The 21821-nt window shown below is 41.5% G+C and overlaps 1 protein-coding gene and 1 long non-coding RNA gene across 2 annotated transcripts in view; both read left to right on the top strand.

Moving 5' to 3' along the window:
* The first annotated feature begins 4146 nt into the window (after positions 1-4146).
* spock3 (SPARC (osteonectin), cwcv and kazal like domains proteoglycan 3) overlaps positions 4147-21821 on the top strand; it is a 31719-nt gene continuing 14044 nt past the window's right edge. Inside the window, exons 1-7 of the mRNA XM_035530082.2 lie at positions 4147-4308; positions 4440-4562; positions 11217-11256; positions 15305-15413; positions 17997-18105; positions 18315-18420; positions 19193-19306. Of these exons, the coding sequence (XP_035385975.1) occupies positions 4440-4562; positions 11217-11256; positions 15305-15413; positions 17997-18105; positions 18315-18420; positions 19193-19306 (601 nt within the window). The 5' untranslated portion in view covers positions 4147-4308. The remainder of the gene's footprint in view (positions 4309-4439; positions 4563-11216; positions 11257-15304; positions 15414-17996; positions 18106-18314; positions 18421-19192; positions 19307-21821) is intronic.
* LOC145657888 (uncharacterized) lies at positions 15420-17944 on the top strand. Its single transcript, XR_014123817.1, has 2 exons — positions 15420-17213; positions 17387-17944. It is a non-coding gene; the product is annotated as an uncharacterized LOC145657888 (long non-coding RNA).

The following is a 21821-nucleotide window of genomic DNA, read 5'->3' as shown; positions in this document are numbered from 1 at the left end:
CATAAGGATAACTGGGAGATTTTGGACAGACAAAAAGAACTTAATAAAAATCATAAAATATATTATTTCTTGGTTTAGCTACATAAAAAATAACCACCTCTAACTTATTACATATATAATAGTCTGATCTCAGTCCCATCGACATGGACTGCCCCCAGTCCAGGTCTTTTAACACTCTCCCAGGTAAATGAGAGCTGTGGTGCTCTCGATCACCTTACATGAAAGTGTGCTGGCGAGCAGGAACAGAGCCAATATGCAGACCAGCTGGGAATCCGCTAGAACTGGACTGTGAAGCTCTGTGGCAGCCTGTGCATATGGTGTGTACATTTACTTCTGATACCTAATGTCATAGGGGATCAAGCAGGTTGGGAATACAGGACCTTTACATCGAGGTCTACCACTGCCTGAAGGTCACACTGCCGGAAGGTGGGTAATCCATGTTGGCTGCATCACACCTGGTTTTCCAGCCCCCACTAGTACAGTTTAAATTGGGGGTAACTACTCTGCTACCACCATCTGTACCATAAGGGCAAAAGGTCACAGAATTAAAGAACTGCATTTGTTTTTTCATTAGTACACACACACACACACACACACACACACACACACACACACACACACACAGGGCACTGTGTCCATTTTTCTTTCTGTAATCTAATTTTCCTTCCCACTTTCCATTTGAATAAACATGAATTCATTTAATATGTTGTTTGTTTAGATCTACACACACACACACGCACACACACACACACACACACACACACACACACACACACACACACACACACCTTACCTCTAAATGCAAACTATCCTGACATTCCAGTAAATGCTCAGTCTTGCCTGAGTCACATCATGGCCACTGAAAACTTGATTTAATTAAGATTCATTCTCTCTATCTCTGTTTTCTTGCTCATGCTCAGTGAGCAGGTACACAAGGACAAGAATGTGGCAATCCTGAGACATCCCATCATGCACTTCTCCACAGTACACCAGAACCCCAACTCGGTCTCTCTTTATCCTTCTTGTGTTCTTATTCCATTTATGGTTCTTCTCCACAGTCTTAGTTAGCATTCTTATTGTGCTACTCACTGAATGGCTCTGAAATTCAACAAACTATAGATTAGTTGGTCAGGTGCACAGGAATATTTTATAAAAAGCATCGTTTCCAGATAAAGTCTTAACAAAAAGTACAACCCGCACGTCAGTTTGCAAATGCCTTTTTGAGACTTTTTGTTTGTGGTCTGACCATTCAACCATCTGCTCCTTTATGCTCCTTTACTCTCACTTCTGTTTATTTAGAAACACACACACAGTACAATTTCCCACCACACCTGCCCATACACACACACACACACAGAGCGAGAGAGAATGTCTGTGTTTGTGTTTGTGTCTGAATATGCACATAAGTACAGTGTGTGTGTGTGTGTGTGTGTGTGTGTGTGTGTGTGTGTGTTGTGTGTGTGTGTGTGTGTGTGTGTGTGTGTGTGTGTGTGTGTGTGTGTGTGTGTGTGTGTGTGTGTGTGTGTGAATATGCATCTAAGTACGTTGAGAGAGTGTGAAAGCTTAAGGACATTGCACTATGTCTCAAGCCTAGTCTTGCATTTTTAATATCTTTTTAAATAATGTAGAACAGCCCATGGGCAGAATATAGCCTCAGTATTTTGTGTGTGTGTGCGCGTGTGCGCGTCTGTCTTTCTGTCTCGTATAAAGCGTATGTGCACATTCCAAGTGCAAGATAATGACAAAACATATTTGTAATTGGCAAGTCATCCACTAAAATAGGTCATAAAAGTTCCTGGCTGCAGAAAATTAAACATGAAAACCCTTTTTACTTCCTTGGTGGTGTGGTACCAAGAATCATACTGTCACAGTGATGATATATGAGGATATTTAGATTTAAGCACTTGAAGAACACAGCAGAAGTGGTTTCGCAGTAGCAGTTTAGTGGCAAATTGCCTCTAAGCCATAATCACAAAGTTTTAGGTTCAAAGCTTCATATGAGGACTATTACTGAATATGGTGCTCCCTCTCGCAATCACATAATATCTGCAACAATACCAATGGTGCCATTTCGAAAGACTGCACTTTATCATTTCTGCTTTGTTGGTGCGTAGTTTCTCTTTTGCTTTCCTCACAGCTGCAGAAAATGGACTCTAATTGTTTTCTCCAGTCTTTGCCCACGCTCACTTTCTTGCAGTTGAACTGTGCTTACGTGAGCTGAAAAGGGGCCTTGCGTTCAGTCTGGCTGAAATGAAACATCCATTAACTACATGATCAGAAGGCCAAGGCCTCTCAGTGTACACACAAAAATAAAAACATGCACCCCTCAACACACACACACACACACACACACACACACACACACACACACACACACAGGATCCGAGTCTGTGTAATGTCTTTTAATACTTACATTAGAAGAAAATTACATATATATATATATATATATATAGACAGACAGATAAATAGTAGTGACCAACACCAGACTTTGGGAGTGGGCCAATAAGAGAGTGAAGAAGAGCACAGCAAGGACTCCCAGCATTCCCCGTGCCTCTAGAGCTCTAGAGAGGAGCGAGCTGTCTGCTGTGCTGGTCCTGTGTATTGATCACGCCTGGCTGACTTGGTTCATGTGGTTCAAGGAGCCTGAGGGATCATTTCCCTGCAGGAGTACCACTTCACTTGGCATCTCCACGGTAACAAAAGGACCACTTCAGCAGTCACACGCCCCGCATCGATGTCTCCATTCTGGCGTGCGCCGATGGAGATGGTCTCCGTGGACGACCCAAGCCCCTTTTCCACCAGCAGCACTGGGAACTACTGGCCATGGACTATTTCACTAAGTGGCCTGAGGTGTACATGGAGCTGAGGTCTGAGATCAGCCTTGGTCTGAGACTAGACTTGGACTACGCCACTCCATCCTCAGAGCTACGGCCATGCGGAGCGTTTCAACTGGTCGCTCACCATGGCGCAGCATTAGCAGTGTCTGTCTGCTTCGGAGACTTTGTCCAGTCTGTGTGGGTTGCTGGGACAGTTGACCCTTGGCTGTGTGGAGGCCAGGTCCAGAGTTTGGAAGTGCACCAAGAGTGGAGTGGAGCATTGTGAGGATTCCCAGGGTGCTATGTGCCTGTCCGAGGATGTGATATCTATCACTGTTTGGTTATATTGTGTGTTATATTGTGTGTATGTGGTTGTTCAGTGAGTTTTCCTTTTGTATTTAATTAGCATTTTAGAAATTGTTACTCTCCTTGTGTGTGTGTGTTTTGGTTATCTTCCATACGTTTCCCCAGTTAGTTTCTGTTCCATTTTCTGCTTTTTGCTTGTTTTGTGTGTTAGTCATTTAAAAGACTATGCTATTGAATAAAAGCTGGGTTTTTTTAGCAGAAATGGCTAGAGAAACTTTTCGGGTACAAAATTATTGAGTCAGTTGGGCATAGTCGAAGGGCTACATACACTACATGGAGTATCAAAATAAAGGACACCAGAAAAACGACATCGAATTTTACAACATACATAGACAGCAATCTTGCTAGCTAGCTAGTTAGACCAACAGCTAAGAAATACTTTTTTTCTAGTACGTTTCTTAGCAGTAAAGAGTTTCTAGCTTTTGTACATTCCTAAAGTTTAAACAAGTTCAAATAAGCTGTTTGGTGATTGTTTCTCATCCAAACGTAGCTCATCAAACATGAACTAAGGCTAATGGAGGACTGCATATTTTGTGTGTGTGTGTGTGTAACAGCCATATGACTTAAAGCTAATTATCTAGGAAATGTAGGTGTATGGCTATTCAGTTTCTTCCATCCACAGACGTGAATTATTCTGATTTTAGCACATCTTTAAATTCACACTCTCACACCCCCACACACAAAATTAATGTGACAGGCCTTGGTTAGTAATCGAATTGGATGGAATTAATCACTTGGTCAGCTCTGTTTAACATCGACTTGTTCGATCCCATGTTAATAGGAAACTGTCATGGATTTTGTCATTTGACCTGACGTTGGAGGACATCGCAACGAGCCGCGTCAGAACGCACCGAAACTGACTGCGTTCTCATAGGTGAGAGAGAGAGAGAGAGAGAGAGAGAGAGAGAGAGAGAGAGAGAGAGAGAGAGAGAGAGAGAGAGAGAGAGAGAGAGAGAGAGAGAGAGAGAGAGAGAGAGAACGCGCCCACGTCCGCCTTCACGAGCATACGGCCAGTGCGGAGAGACAGAGAGCGCTCCGTAGCGAACACCAGTTTGAGACTCCGAGCGCCACTAACGACTCGGCACGGGAACCTTCATGCGACAGCGCTGACATTGTCTTGCTGAAGGTGACGCGTAACCGGATTAACCGCGTAACACTTTTCTTTTCTCATCGTTTTGTGTCGCTGCTTTTTGGCGATGCATGGCGGCACTGGCCACTGATGACGGCCGCTCCGTGTGTGTTCTCTACCCGATGCAGATGCTAGGCGTCGTACTGGCGTGTGTTTGTGCGGTTGTGATCACCGGAGCGTCGGCTCGCAACGACAACGGCAATTTTCTGGACGACAAATGGTTGACGGGGCGATGGGACAAATTTCGTGATGTGAGTAGAATTGCAATGGCTTTAACGGTTTCGTGCCTCAGTTGCATGGCGCTTTTGGGACTGTTTGTGCGCGAATACGCGTGTGTGTGCGCGTGCGTGCGTGTGTGTGTTTACTGCCTGTGTCATGCTCTTATAAACCACAACCTTCAAGGAAGAGCCACGCGAGTAAGTAGCCTTATTATTTTCCCGCAATTACGCTCTGTCGCCCCAGCGAACGATCAGTCAGGGCTTTTACAATAGCGAATGCGTCGACACACGGCCAATCAATTACCGACTGCCCGTATAGAGTGCGTCATTCACGCGCTCGCCGTTAAGTGCAGTTCGGGCCATGCATGACCCTTGTTACCAGGCGAGGGACCGCTAATGTTTGTTTGTTTGTTTGTTTTAGTTTTTTAGATAGATACGACCACTGCAGGGCTGCAGCTGTTAGCGTAAAAAAGAATAAATAAGAATATTTCAATTATTACGATAAAAAAACCAGGGCAATTTTTTTTCAGAAGGAATCGTGTGAATGTTTTTGTTTTCCTGAGGTAGTCGCAGAGGTACAGTAGTGTCTGTACTGTCTAAAAAATACTGTCATTCTTTAAGATAATAGAAGCACTAAAGATCTATATTCTTTGTTCTTACTCCATGGGCCAGTTTTTCCTTGTCTTAAATGCACTGTTGCACCTTCAGTGGGGACTCTCAAACAAATCCTTTTGCGTCCCCCCCAAAAAAGGCTTTGTAATTTCTAACATAATAGGAACTTTATCAAATACCCATGCCTGATAGCAGATGAATGTACAATATTTATGTGCTTTCAAAAATTTATGTTCCCGGTAATCGCTGTATTATTCATACTTTTATAAATGAATGATGTGTCTTGCCCCTGGATCCTGGTCCTGTACACTGCACCAGAGTACTTACACTTTCACTGGTATGTTTTGTAGTGTTATCTGTGTAAGGTCTATACTTAAGGCCTGTCACATAGGCACTGTGTTATGGCATTTTTAGACAAAGTTGAGCCAGCCAGCACTATCTTGCTGGTTTCATAATGGAATCAGACCAAGAGTCCTCCCTCCTCTCTCTCTCTCTCTCTCTCTCTCTCTCTCTCTCTCTCTCTCTCTCTCTCTCTCTCTCTCTCTCTCTCTCTCTCTCTCTCTCTCTCTCTCTCTCTTACTCTCTAAGAGAGTGTATGCTGTGCCAAAGAAGTTCTATAGAAGAGTACATCTCAGTAATGATATTCACCATGACCTACCCTTGGAGCCACTTGGTGCCATGTATGCATACTTCTTCATGCAGCCAATCAGCAAACAGAGCGGGATTTATGCAGATCAGCATCTCATTAAACATGAATTAATGAGGTGCTCAACTTAATGAGGGAAAACTGAGTAAATTAATGCAGTTGACCCGACAATTATCTTAAAGCACATTTAAATCTGCGGCCATGCTTTAAGGTTTTTAATGTATTTCAGTTTGGCATAAGAAAGGGAACGAGGATACATTTGTGTGTGTGTGTGTGTGTGTGTGTGTGTGTGTGTGTGTGTGTGTGTAAAAAAGCTTTCAGACGAACGTTCGGTCATGATATGCCATGTCGCTCACACCCTAATCTCAGAGTGCAGAGCTCCTGAGAACCATGCTCCTGGCAAATCAGCTGACACTTTGTGAGCAAAGCCACTTGTTCCATGAGCCTGAAATCACCTTGGAGATTCTGCCCCTCCCCCCTGAACAAGGTCATGCCCACGTTGCGCTGCCCAGGATTCTGTATGAGGGCTGCTAGCATCCATGTCCTCAGATCTGAGACCGACCCTCACACATGCATTGGATAGCTTGTTATTCTGTCTCTGTGTACATTTGAACGGTTGGTGTTTGTGAGTAATTGCATGTAAATGGCGGTGTGAGAATGTAAAAACACACGCACGCACGCACACACACACACACTCTTACATCTCAAACTATGGCATGAATTAAAGTGTCATTCAGAAACTGATTTCAGAATTGGAAACTGAATAAAGTGATATTCCACCTGAATAGCCATGGATTGAAATAACATGGGTTGTGATCAAATAATCTATATATAATCTACATATAATTTATATTTTTTCTATATATTATCTGAATTTTATTAATATATTTTCTATATGTTATCAGTATATTTAAGAACACATTTCCCCAGTCTCAGTATCATGTCCAACAAAGGAACGCAAGCCCTCTGTTCCTCCTTCTCTCTCTCTCTCTCTCTCTCTCTCTCTCTCTCTCTCTCTATCTTGCTCTCCTTCTTTCTTCCTCCTTTTGGGACATCCTCCTCCACACATTTTTTTCCATGTGGTCTTTTTATGATTCTAATGGATATGAAACACAGACTGGCAACTTCTGCTCAGGGTGCTGCTCTAGTAGGGGAGAGAGAGAGAGAGAGAGAGAGAGAGAGATACAGTGAAAGAGAAAGAGAGACAGTTCATAAATTTAACCTTAGCATTTCATCTCCTTTATTTAACTAAAAAATGATAAATGGCAACATTAAAGAGCATGATAAAGTGTCTTTATCATAATGTCAACTAACAAGGGTAAGGTTTTGCCAAAATGAAAATGTATGGGGATTTTAAACTTACTCTTTATTTTGACTTCACATTATTTTGGAATTTCAGAATTAATTAATGGTAATAAGGAAATCTTTTGATATTCTTCTAAAATAACACCAAAGGGCTCTTAAAGATCTGCATTCTCTATCAGACATTGATTGCATCACTCAGATCTAAGAAAGAGTCATCTATCCCCAATCCGAATTATGATGATTAAATTATCAGCATTTTGTTTGTATTTCTATGCTTGTTGAAAAAAGAAATAGAAAATATGTGTATGAGTGTGCATGTGTGTGTCATAAAAAAATGAATAACGTGAGGAAGGTCAGACACTTCCGGCACTTTCTATCTGAGAACTCAACCTCCTGTCTGTCCTGCCGGCTGGTCTAAAGACTTAAAAAATGCAAGAGCACACACACACACACACACACACACACACACACACACACACACACACACACACACACAGAAGCAGAGCACTGTGTCTTTGTGTTTGACCATGTGATGATTATTTGCTTCAGCTTGTATACAGGCTCTTAAAGGTCCCTCTCAATAACACGGCGTGTGAATGTTTTGTATGTAAGTAGATTAAATGGGTCCTATTAATCTCTCTGGTGATTTTTCATTCACTGCGTGCCTTGTAAAAGTCTGCTCATGTCATCCTTATATTTGCTTGCACATACAGTACAAAAATGATCATATTCAATGATTACAAGGAGCATAATTTACACTGATTTACAGGTGGTAATAACGTGCATGAGCTCTCCTCTGTTAGGACATAGAGTCCTGTGTGCAATCCAGGACAGGACAAAGGAAGTCATCCTTTCATCTCTCTCTGTCTCTCTCTCGCACACACACACACCCCTACAGTGAGTACATTTCAAGGTTATTGTTCAGTGTGTTTATAGTCAGGAGGAGAAGCACGGTAGCAGGGAGGCAACGTTTTGAGACTGTCAGCCAGCCATTGCGTGCTTCCCCTGCCCCAGGCGAGCTTGACTTAGCCCACGCTTCATCCTTCAGCACACCAAGTACATTAGGAAAAGGGCCGTTAGAGCTCTTCTGTGACAATGCCCTATAAACATCATTCAGTACTAAGAGTCAAAAGGAACAGCCCCATTCACTGCACTATTTCATTCAGTAGAAGAGTCTAAAGGAACAGCCATAGAATATTTACCTGATGCTTTTATCCAAAGTGACTTACAATTGTGACTGAGTACAACTTGAGCAATTGTGGGTTAAGGGCCTTGCTCAGGGGCCCAGTAGTGTTAACTTGGCAGTGGAGGGCTTGAACCAGCAACCTTCCTATTACAATCCAGGTATCTTAACCACTGAGGTACCATATTCCTCTTATGGTGCTGCATTATTTCATTCTGTAAGCCTACATGTGCTATTTATTTCATTTCTAGAAAAAGCCAGCTTCCCTTTATAAAAACAAACGTATTATGTCGAGTTGGCGGATAGAAACTGCTCAAAATAGATTCTAATAATTCGGGGTTTATTTTCTGCGCTAAAGTTGCTATATTCAGGGATACCAGGTTCTCTGCCTCTTAATCGAAGTCTTGTGTCGAAACAGAACGAAAGAACGCACACAGGAGGTAGAGCATGTGTTTCTTATGAGAGGCTGCCAATGCCTCACGGAGTCTGGAACTTTTGCTGTTACAGCGCATATGTGCCAGTATCGAACTCCGGGCGCACTTCGGGCTCAGCAGGAGAGAGAAGCTGACGCGCGACTGGCGACTGAAGTTCCTGCTCCTGGCGAGCAGGCCTCACACGGACATACACTAATGCGCCACGCTGCACAAGGAGCTATTTCGCCTTTGGGTTTTTTTGTTTGTTCGTTTAGCTTTGTTCCTGCCTTTATTTTGAACGTTTGTTTGCCTTTTTCCCATTAGAATATGTTTATCAGTTCACCGCAATTAGAGTACGGATATCATTTCCTTTTATTAAGGTTTCTAAATATAGGGGAAGCAATTCTGTCTTGCAGAAGATACTTATTTTGGAATCTCATTTTTTAAAAGAGGTTATTTCTGCAGAAACTCTTTGGGAGAATTGTGTGTAATGTGCAGTGGCACACTGTTTCATAATGCAGCACAATAAACACAACACACTCAAATCAACATTTAAAGCCTTCAACACAAACCTAAAACTAACTAAATACAAACCTTGAATAGAAACACTTAAACCGAGACTTCTAAACCAAAACTTTAACATGTAAAACCAGCATGTATAACAACAATAGGAAAACTCTAAACCAATTTATGGAAAACATATGCACTCTGACAACAGCTGACCCTCAATATAATCCAGGAGTGATTTGTCCTGTACCTCCACAGTTTCCTGGACCTCGTCCCTCCGACACGGGGACTCCCCGCTAACTGCCTAAAGCCAGTGAAACCAGCAGAGATTCCAACAAGTCATTATCACTCAGTCGACTGAGAGAGGCCACATTATTTACTTTCGCTATGACGTAAGGCAGAGTCCTTTGTAATAAGTCCCTGAGAAGTGAGTCGCGAGTAGCGTAGCGCCTCTGTAAGTATAGAGATGTCCAGCATGCCCTGTAACAGTCATCACTGTGATGTGCACAGATAAGCGGAGATGACTGATAATGCGCTGCAACACACCGAATCCAAACATACCATCAGTAACACTGGCGTGTCTCTGTAATCCTGTACAAATACTTTGACTGAACCATTACACTTCAGACTGGCCAAAACCAAGCATATGCTGGCCCTGCAGAGACGTTTCTTAGTTACTGTCATCGGGTGTTTTCAGGAAAGGTCTGCCATTGGTCCACACAACACTGGTCCAGACAATCAATATGTTTGCAGGATAACCGACCTCTCTCAAAAAGAGTTCTATGCAAACTATGCATTGAAAGACCATTACAGCCAGTATCCAAAGCCAAAGAAAACAGTATGTATTTGGTTTTATTCACATTTGATACTAATTTGAGGCCCATACATGAGTTCTAAAGTTCACTGAAATCATCTTGGAAAGAAATGAGAGGCTGCTAGAGGAACCTAAAGCAGTGATGTCACCGGACATCACAATTCATTAACTTCTTCCCAGTGCCAACTATATCGTTCAGACCTTTTGGATTCGCCATCTACCATTACCAGTCCAACCACCATGAAACCGGTTCCATGCATCTGGATCAGGGCCGGGTGCAGGAAATCTGTCCCATAGGACAGAGCGATGCACATGTCAAATGCTTTTAAGACATGACTCGACGAAGCAGGGCGGTGCCCTTTGGTTTGAGATGCGGGCACTGTTATTGGCAAGCTGTCCTGTGCCCAGCACTGGGGTGGCTAAGTTTATGCAAGGCCAGAGAGGTACTAGATGGATCTAGACAGAGATTGTAATACATTTCATGTTGTTTTGTCCCTACACTAAAGACTAGCACGCACATAAACACATACCATCATACACACACACACACACACACACACACACAGAAGGTGAAACAGGATGACAGGGAAATAGAAGAAGACAGGTAGTAAACTGACCAATCAGCCATTCAGAGTAATATGCTTGTGTGTGTGTGTGTGTGTGTGTGTGTGTGTGTGTGTGTGTGTGTGTGTGTGCACAGCATGTATAGATGTAATGCCATATGGAGCTATCAGAAATGTCGGTCTTTTGGGCGCCACTGACGACAGATAGGACTAACAACTGCCTGAGTTAATTAGGAGTGTGTTCAAGCGGAAACCAATTAACGAACCTGACAGCAAATCAGATACAGTACTGTCAGAATGGTACCACGCACTGACGAGCACAGGAGCATGTGGTGCACTTTCATACAGGTTGTACAGTTTGTGTGTGTGTGTGTGTGTGTCTCTCCCTAATGGTGTTATTTGTTTGCTTCTCTCTGTTGCTTCATCTGCATTCAGGAAGTTGAGGTTTGTACTAACACAACTGCTATTTTATTCTTTTAATTAAATACACTACAAAAGGTCTAGGAACTAACTTCGTTACTTAGTGTACAAACAAATCTTAACTAATAAACTATTCTTAACTAATCTTAACTAATAAACTAACTATTATAGATTTATTGTTGTAGTGTTGTAGTTGTAATCAATCTTATTAATATGTGTTGCAGGAGCCTGGCTCATGGAACCCTGGAAAGCCATTTGATCAAGGTATGTTTAGACTGGAAGTTAATATGCTATGTTTCAGTTAGCATATTGCATATATCATATAAGGTATATATAGCATATATCATATAAGGTTATTAGGATTATTAAACCATAACTCATATACATACATACGTAAGAGAAATGTTTTGAAAAGCAATCTCAGTTTAAGCAAATTAACCATTAAAGTAAAAGTACGGTGCATATTTTAATAATTGGGTAATGGCAACAAAATAGGTTCTATTAGTCTTAGTGTCAAGTGGTTAAAAGATTAATTTACCAGTGGTACAACTTTTTAAAATTTTGTTTAGCAGCTCAACCTCAGTTCAAGTTCAGCATACCTTTTAGTAAATTTGCATAATTTTAGAAGACACTCCTTATGTTAGCACCCACTGCAGTATTCCCCCAGATGCCGTCATTCCCCAGATGCTGTTATGACACTATTATAGGTCTAATCCCTTTCCAACAGAGATGGACATTAATCTGGATAAATGTGCATAAATTAAGAAGCAGCTAATTCGACTACAGCTAATTTGACTACATATTGATTCATCCAGTATTCACATCTATCTTGCTTTGTTTGGGCTTCGACTTCTAAGAGCTTTTCTGAAGCAACGCGTGGCGCTGGGCTGTGTATGTTAAAGCATGCTCTGTGGTAAAAAGGATGTGTGTGTTAGATTGCTATTCAAGTGTGCACAACTGTCTAAATTTAAAATGATTTTGCCAGTGAGACTTTTGGAAGGGCAAAGCTGAAGTGTAGTGATTTCATGATTCAGATTGGGCTGTGCTGTGTGTGGTGTTGCATGTGTATAAATATATACACTGCACACACACAAACACTTCATATATATATATATATGTATATTTGCGTTTAATCTCTCAAGATCTCTCAAGTTTAGTGAAGTAAACAAAGTTTCCAGAGAAACAGGACGTTTCAGACGACAGTCTTTTATCAGCTGTGTAAGAAAAGTGCTTCTGAATTTGGAGTAGATGTTTAAATCATAACTTTAATCATTCCATGGGGTTTTAAAGTTCCAAGAGTGTAGATCTTTGAATTTAACTTAAGTGCTGCCATAATAACAACTTGCAATGTGAAAGGATACATCATTAATGCCATGCCACTGGAAATGACAAATGCTTTATTCTGATGGTCCGAAGCTGTACAACAAACCAGCAACAAATCAGCAAGCCTTCTATTAGTTTCACCAGTGTAAAGCTGACTATGTCTCTTGAAAGTAATACAGTAGACAACTCCCACAGTATTGCATGAGGAGGAACGGGTGATTACAATCGATCCTTTTGTGACAAATAATACTACTCACAAATATGAGAAATTTGTATACTTCAGTATACTATACCAGCTGTATTATACTATAATGTACTTACTACAATTTTGAATATCTCTACATCTCTTGCTAGACTGCAGTTACTCACCTGGAATGTTCTTCATTTACTATCTCTCTCTCGCGCTCTCTCTCTCTCTCTCTCTCTCTCTCTATATATATATATATGTGTGTGTGTGTGTGTGTGTGTGTGTGTGTGTGTGTGTGTGTGTGTGTGTGTGTGTGTGTGTGTGTGTGTATGTGTGTCCCAGGACATTTTGTCTTTGTTTTGTGTGACGTCAGCTGAGTCTTTTATCACGAGCCTTGTGACTGAAAATGCTAAAAAAAAAATGCTAACACTGTGATCAGAGCATCAGACAGTCATTAAACCCTGCTAGATTGAAAATCATTAGCTACCGCATTGACCCTACAAACAAACGCTGCTAGCATGAACTTACTGATACCCCTAGCTGTAATTCATCCTTCTATTCTGCAATTTTCTTGCTTGTGCATTTTTTCTGCAACAAATAAAACATTATGCTAAATTTGAAAGAGTTTAAGACCTAGTCTCTGAATGCAAGCATTCTACTCCTCCAAACTGATCAGAGTTTAGGGCAGCTCTGAAACTCAGCTTGGCTCAGGGTGGAGTGAGTGACTTCATTTGTGGTCTCTCCGTCGTTATTAGAGCCTGCCTGTCTGTGACAACACATGAGCTAAGATATCAGTCACACTCAGATGTGTGCACTGTTACAAACATGCATGTATGCGTACATGCATGCACACACACACACACACTCACACACACACACACACACACAAAGGAATTGGAGGTTTGGCTAAGCTGCTAGAGTCTGTGGGATTTTACTAAGGCTCTTACGCTATGAGGTCAGAGACCAAGCTTTGTGTGTATGGGTGTATGTGTGTGTCTGTGTGTGTGTGTGTGTGTATAAATGTGCTTAACTGTGTCTGTGTAGAAACATGATGAATAGAAGAAGAGTGTATAGCTGTCATACACTGTGTAGAAAGTGTTTGCGTGTGTGGATGTGTGTGTGTGTGTGTATGTGTGTGTGTGCGTGTGTGTGTGTGTGTGTGTTTGGACACGTCCTCATGGGTGTGGGTAAGTGCTTCTCTGTATGTGTGTGTGTGTGTTTGTGTGTTGTGTGTTACAGCCATAGAGTTAATAGTATTACAATTCCTGTGCCACTACACACAGCACAGAGCTTGCATTAACTTGTTAAAGAACAAGTCCACTCAGCTGTGCTATTGGTTCCACATAAATTATTGGTTTCAACAGTTCCCTAAACATTTGCATTAGTCTAAAAACTCAGCACACACACATAAACATGCACACACTCACAGAAATAAAGGCTTATTTTTTTGTTTCTTCTAGAGTCATTCATCTAAACAGTAAAAAAAACCTTCTTTAGCATTTAACTCTTACTCATTTAACTCATACTCAAAGCTCGTATTTTGCAGGCAAAATTACAACCTCAATTACAGTTTAATAACTCAAGAAAACCTTCTTGCGTCAGTATAATACACACATTCTTATAATCAGAAGAACATGCGGTTTGTAAAAATATAATAGTCATCATGGTTTGAAGAAGTATCTACAGGTAATCCAGTCTTTAAAAACATAATAAGTGCTACATCAAAACACACATTATATTCTGCTATTATATCTCATTTTCTTTGCTCAGTACACATAACCTATGGGGATTACTTTGAGATGGGACTTTATTTTTGTGTCTCTGAGTAAATTTTATGTCATCACTATCATTGATTCATAAAAAGGTTTTTAAAAACGGGTTCATCAGTTTACCACAAAACGTACACTTCGCTTCTTTTTCACTATTGTTATTTACTTCCAGTGTCTCTAAAATGGTTGTATGTTTCAAATCAAATATTATTTGATCAGCAAACATTAGCCATTAAAGAGGCACAAAAAATGCATTTATACAGAGCTTTACAACACACGAAGTTCGTCACGAAGCAGCTTTGCAAATGTAAAGGTTTCATTAAGGGTTCACAGGTGGATTCAGGCGCTCCAAAGCCCTCTCCGGCGCACGCTCTCACGGAAACGTGAGAGATGCACATCGTAGCCAGAGAGCGTGGGAGAATACCTATGTTTATTAGCTGGGATACTGGCCATATTGGCGCTGAACAAAAATCTCTAAGGTTTGGCTTGCTGTGGCTGTCAACGTGTTAGTGGTCTCCACAGATCCTAGAGTAGAGAAAAATCAGTGAACATATTTCTACCTTATGCTAATCATATATTTGGTCTTATTAAAAAGCCATATAATAAACTATCATCAAAATTCTTAGATTTTCAACTTTTCAGCTGTGATATTTGTACATATAATAATAATAATAAAAACTGGCACTTGGTAAAATTCTGATCATGAAAATATTTATTCATGAACATGTCAAATTTCTATTAGCATCTGTCATCTCAAATGATGACATATCTGATCAACCAAGACTCTCATGAAAATAAGAACATGTGGCGTATCTGGCTACTTCCTATAATAACTTTGTAATTGCATTGACATAAATGGGAAAAAATAAAATAGATAAGCCCAGAGCTTAAAGAGGTCATTAAAGTTCCATGTCTAAGCAAAAATTATAGCCACACTTTGATCTTTCATGTCAGCATGTGTGTGTGTGTGTGTGTGTGTGTGTGTGTGTGTGTGTGTGTGTGTGTGTGTGTGTGTGTGTGTGTGGTACTTTAGCACTGGATCCTGCCAAAGACCCATGCCTAAAGGTAAAATGCAGTCGAAACAAGCGCTGTGTGGCCGAGGACTACAGAACCCCCACGTGTGTCAGCCAGAGTGGGGTGAGGTAAGGCCCGTCTGTACTCAGCCGTACTTTCATTTACCACTCTACCCATACTGAGGGCCATGGATGGGTGTAGAAGAGGATAAGCAGCAGGATTAGCTCTGAGTACTAACACAAAAGGTTATAATTTTGTGCTACTCACTGAACACTTTCTGTGTTTGTAAAATCTTTCATTTCAGCTAAAGTAATTCCTGACAGGATCTTTCAAGGTTCTTTTTAGTATTTTTATTTGAAAGTATTATTTGCAACATTAAGTCATTAAAAAACGTTAAACAAGATCTAAAGTGTTTCTAAAGTTTTCCATAAATGTTTTCCCATAAAATCTGCATGCTTATGCCTATTACGTTGATCTTTTAATGTATTTTATGTATATTATTTTTATCTATTAATGTGTTTATGTATTTTATTACAACGGTCTCTTCCAAGACCTGTTTGACAAGTCCTACATATTTGCACTCAAAGAGCTTGTTTGTTCTGTTATCCCTACGTTCTATTGACAGTGGTGGACTCCAAAAGTAAGCTATTGGTTGTATGAGTTTCTGCGAATCGCACCTTTAATGACCTTGTCAGGGATCGAACAGCGGATCAGATTTCATCACGTCAGGGTCGAGACTAGCAGATAATATGCACCGTTTACCGCGTTGTATTGGCACCGATCTGGCTCGGGCATGACCTTGATTGCCCGTTGGGTACGCGATTACAGATTTGGTCTTGAATGTCGTTCCTTGATAGAGGAGCGGCGCATGATCATCTGCATGTATGCGCAAGTTTGGTTCAAAGGAAGAGTGCGATGTATGATTCAAATAATTGCAAGATGCATTTCATTGATTGCATTTGCAGAATGTTTTCAGATGCATACTTGTCTAAAGCGAAACGTGTCGATGATTGGGGGGGGAGGGGGGTTGACAAGCCAATCAAGACGTGCAGAAACGTTATATTTGATCCAATTTGAGTTACTTATGTAGCGTGAAAGCCGCGCATCTGTGCGTATGTACGTAATATTTGAGTTGCGTCTACGACATCGTCGCTCCTAAAAAAAAACGTGTCCAAGCGTCAGTATGCCTAATTTCTGGAGAAAACTGCCAGCTATTTATTTTAAGATTTTAACCAAGAAAACCGCAGCAAAATTCTAGCAAAACAAACGTATGCCACTTGTGTATCCTCTGACAGCTTATAAAACCCCAGCTTTAGTTGGAGGGCCAAGACTTGTGTTTGAATGCCAAGTGTCGTATGCCCTCTGTGGTCCCCGACGATTTGCTCGAGGGCACAGTTGTACGTTCAGACTCATAACAGTCTGGATCAAACCCACAGTCCTCTGGCTCCGCTTTGCCAGTTTCTCCCAGCCCAAGCGAATTGCTCCGCCAAAGAAAATCAGTTGCTGGTACCGGTAAATATTGCTCCTAAACAATTAGGAGATGTGTGCAAATTTAAATAATTATGTACCAGCTGTACTTGTGCATTTAAGTTTGTGCATGTACAAGTGTGTGTGTGTGTGTGTGTGTAAGAGAGAGAGAGCTTGAGGTGAAAATGGCGCGCGCTGCCCAATTCCTCCCCAAACTATGGTTGTCAACAGCGATTGTTGCCATGAACGTGGAAACGGGAAATGTGCTGAGCATGAGAACAATGCAGCGCCGAAGACGGGCGCTTGCTAACGATCAAATGAAAGGGAAATGACATAGGAGGAACGAGGGAGAGGGAGAAATGAGAGGCGGTGAAACCGCGTCTCTACTAGCTAATCCCGTAGCACGTCGCGCGCCGTTGCGCTTTTGGGGAGGAGAGCGGCGCTCGCGCCTCCAAGCGAGGGTAAGATTTTTTTTTAAAGAGTAAACGAAATCCCTGAAAATGGCCCCGCGTCAATCAAGTCCAAGTAAATAATGATCTTTTTTCTTCTTGGCCGTTAAATAAATCCTTCTGTTTATAATACAGTCGTCTTGAAATTGCATTTTGAGCGGGCGTTTGATGATCAAACGTTCCAGGTTCACTCAGCTACAATCAAATAGCAGCAGAGGAGCAGAGGTAGAATGGACGAGGAGCTGAGCTACCCAGTGTCTTGGGACGAAGGGGGAGATTAAAGGAAGGAGAAAGGAACAGGTGAAAGAAAAGAAAGGAGGTGAACGAGCACACGGGTGAATCCGAGCCTTTTTTTCCCCCACTGTGGCTTTAAATCCGCAATAGCCTCTTCACAGTACGTGTATCATTAATGTTTCCTTCCTCTCAACAGCGGTCACCCCGACTCTCTGTCTCTGTCTCTGTCTCTGTCTCTCTGTCTCTCTCTCTCTCTCTCTCTCTCTCTCTCTCTCTCAATTCATTTTTCATTTATGACACTTTCCTGGCATGACTGTCGGCACACAATTTTGCCAACAGTACAATACAATACATGACATACATTGTGGCCTATTACAATAAATAAACGAATTTTAAAAATAAATAAATGAACAAACTAAACAGGAGCTCTGGAAGTGCAGGGAGGGAGGGTAAGACTCGCAGATGAGAGCAGTTCCTTATTTCCCATTATTAAACCACCCCCCCCCCCCCCCCAACACACACACATACACTCTCTCTCTCTCTCGCTCTGTCTGTCTGTAGTTTTAAGGGTGTGGCTGGGAGAAACGCAGACCTGCTGAAGTGCAATAGATGCCCAGTGGTGCATCCATCGCCCGTCTGTGGAACAGATGGACACACATACTCTACCAAGGTAAAACATATTAACATAAAAATTCAAATGCAGTAATATTAAAGGGCTTGTGTAAGACCTTAAATTTCCTTTGAAGGTATTCAGCTGAAAGATTAATGTCTAAATGACAATGTACTATGCTGATCCAGCCCTTCCTGTGTGTGTGTGTGTGTGTGTGTGTGTGTGTGTGTGTGTGTGTGTGTGTGTCTGTGTGTGTGCGCACCCTTTAGTGTAAACTGGACTATCAGGCGTGTATCTCTGGGAAGCAGATTTCTGTGAAATGTCCAGGACAGTGTCCTTGCCTATCACATCCATACAGTCCTACACACAAAAATGGTATAAACACACACACACACACACACACACACACACACACATACTCTTCCTGAGGATGTCTCTGTTTTTCTCACTGCCACTCCCACACACCAAGCTCTAATAGCTGTTAGCCACTGAGAACATTATTATTTTAGGCCCTTCAGTCCAGTCTATCCATTCCTAAAATGTGTACCTGTTTAGCAACATGTTAAACTTTCTGTATCAGATCCTGAGTGTGAGAATAAGAGAGAGTAAGACAAAGATGAGAACAAGAAAGAAAGATTAAAAATGCCTAGCAGGTGTTCCCCTCTCTTCCCCATACAGACAACATAATTTTTATTTTTTTTTCTCAGCACTCACTGACTTGCAGAGCACAAACTGAACATCCGTTAAGATGTTCTAGTAATCTATGAGGTCATAGCATAAATCCTCGCAAGAACCTGAGTGGTAGCCTCAGAGCAGGTGAGCCAGATGAGGCCAGAATGAAACAAAAGCCTCACTGGCACATAGACTCACCTCTCCGGTAGAGGCAGAGTTGTTAATCCTGTTTATTTACATTTCTTGTGCTATTTGGGACTCACTGTAGTCTTTTTCTGCATCTACGGTTAATTAACATCTTTGTTATGTGAGTAATTGTGTTTTTGACAGCTTTTTTTGAAAAGGATGAAATTGAGGAAAACCTTGAGTCATTCAAATTTACTATGTGTATGTTAAGCCGAGTAGACTGTGTACTTCAGTAGGTTTTAACAGTGATCCAGGGAGGGTGTGTGTGTGTGTGTGTGTGTGTGTGTAGAGTGCAGTGATGCTGAAATGACTGAGGTCATAAGAAGACTGAGAGAGCGGTTCAGAGACGTGCCTGAGAGTGGGAATCTCAACAAGAGGGTCAAGTTCCAGAAACTTGAAAAGAGTGAGTGCCTTACTATACTCACACTCACAGTCTCACACCCACATCAACACACACACACATGCAGTTACATGTGCAAACGCAGCCACACACACCCACACATCCACACACACACACACACACACACACACACACACACACACACACACACAGACACACACAGCCGTTCATGCATAACCACACATACACACAGCTCCACACATGTCCACACAGTATTGCACACATGCACACACAAGCAGTCACACACACTTATGGCTGCACCCAATTGCACGCGACTTATTGCCCACATATTGCACATGCATGACCTTATGCACATCAAATACACACACATACGTAGACATACACACACACACACACACACACACAGACATACACCAACATACACACATACACACACATAGACCTACATACACACATACACACACATACATACATACATAGACATACACACACATACATACATACATAGACATACACACACATACACCTACATGCACACATACACACCTACATACACACACATACACCTACAAACACACACATACACCTACATACACACACATAGACACACATACACACACATACATTTACATACACACACATACACCTACATACACACACATACACACACACATACACCTACATACACACACATACACACACATACACAAACACATACACCTACATACACACACATACACACACACATACACACACATACACCTACATACACACACACACACACACATACACTCACACAAATACACAGACACACACACACACATACACACACACATACTAACACATACACCTACATACACACACATATACTCACATACACCTACATACACCTACATACACACACATACACACACACACGTACACGTACATACACGAACATACACCTACATACACACACATACACACACATACACACATACACCTACATACACACACATACACACACATGCACACATACACCCACATACACCTACATACATACACCTACACACACACACATACACCTACATACACACACATACACCTACATACACACATGCACACACATACACCTACATACATACATATACACCTACACACACACACACATATACACACACATACACATACACATGCACACACATACACACACGTACACCTACATACACACACATACACACACATACACCTACATACACACACACACCTACACACACACATGCACACACATGCACACATACACACACACACACATACACCCACATACACCTACATACACACATATACACCTACATACACACACATACACCTACATACACACACATAAACACACACACACACATACACATATATACACACACATACAAACATACACCTACATACACACACATACACCTATATACACACATACATAGACATACACCTACATACACACACATACACTCACAAACATACACACATACACAAACATACACCTACATACACACACACATAGACACATACACCTACATACACACACATACACACACATACACCTACATAAACACACATACACCTACATACACCGACATACACACACATGCACACATACACCCACATACACCTACATACACAAACATACACCTACATACACACACATACACACATACACCTACATACACACACATACACCTACATACACACATATACACCTACATACACACACATACACCTACATACACACACATACACACACATACACATACACATATATACACACACATACAAACATACACCTACATACACACACATACACCTATATACACACATACATAGACATACACCTACATACATACACACATACACCTACATACACACACATACACACACATACACCTACATAAACACACATACACCTACATACACCGACATACACACACATGCACACATACACCCACATACACCTACATACACAAACATACACCTACATACACACACATACACACATACACCTACATACACACACATACACCTACATACACACACATACACACTCATGCACAGATACACCCACATACACCTACATACACACGCATACACCTACATACACACATACACACATACACCTACATAGACACATATACACAGACATACACCTACATACATACACCTACACACACACATACACACACATACACCTACATACACACACATACACCTATATTTACACACATACATAGACATACACACCTACATACACACTCATACACACACACACACACACATACACTGACACATATACACACACACATACACACACATACACCTACATACACACACATACACACACATAGACCTACATACACACACCTACCCAAACACACACACACATACACACACATACACCTACATACACACACATACACCTACAAACACACACATACACCTACATGCACACACATACACCTACATGCACACACACACACACACACACCTACATACATACACATACACCTACAAACACACACATACACCTACA

This window comes from Electrophorus electricus, chromosome 5 (assembly GCF_041902795.1).
Source record: "Electrophorus electricus isolate QZ-2024a chromosome 5, ASM4190279v1, whole genome shotgun sequence".
Taxonomy (NCBI): Eukaryota; Metazoa; Chordata; class Actinopteri; order Gymnotiformes; family Gymnotidae; genus Electrophorus; species Electrophorus electricus.
This window is presented reverse-complemented; position numbering and strand designations above follow the sequence as displayed.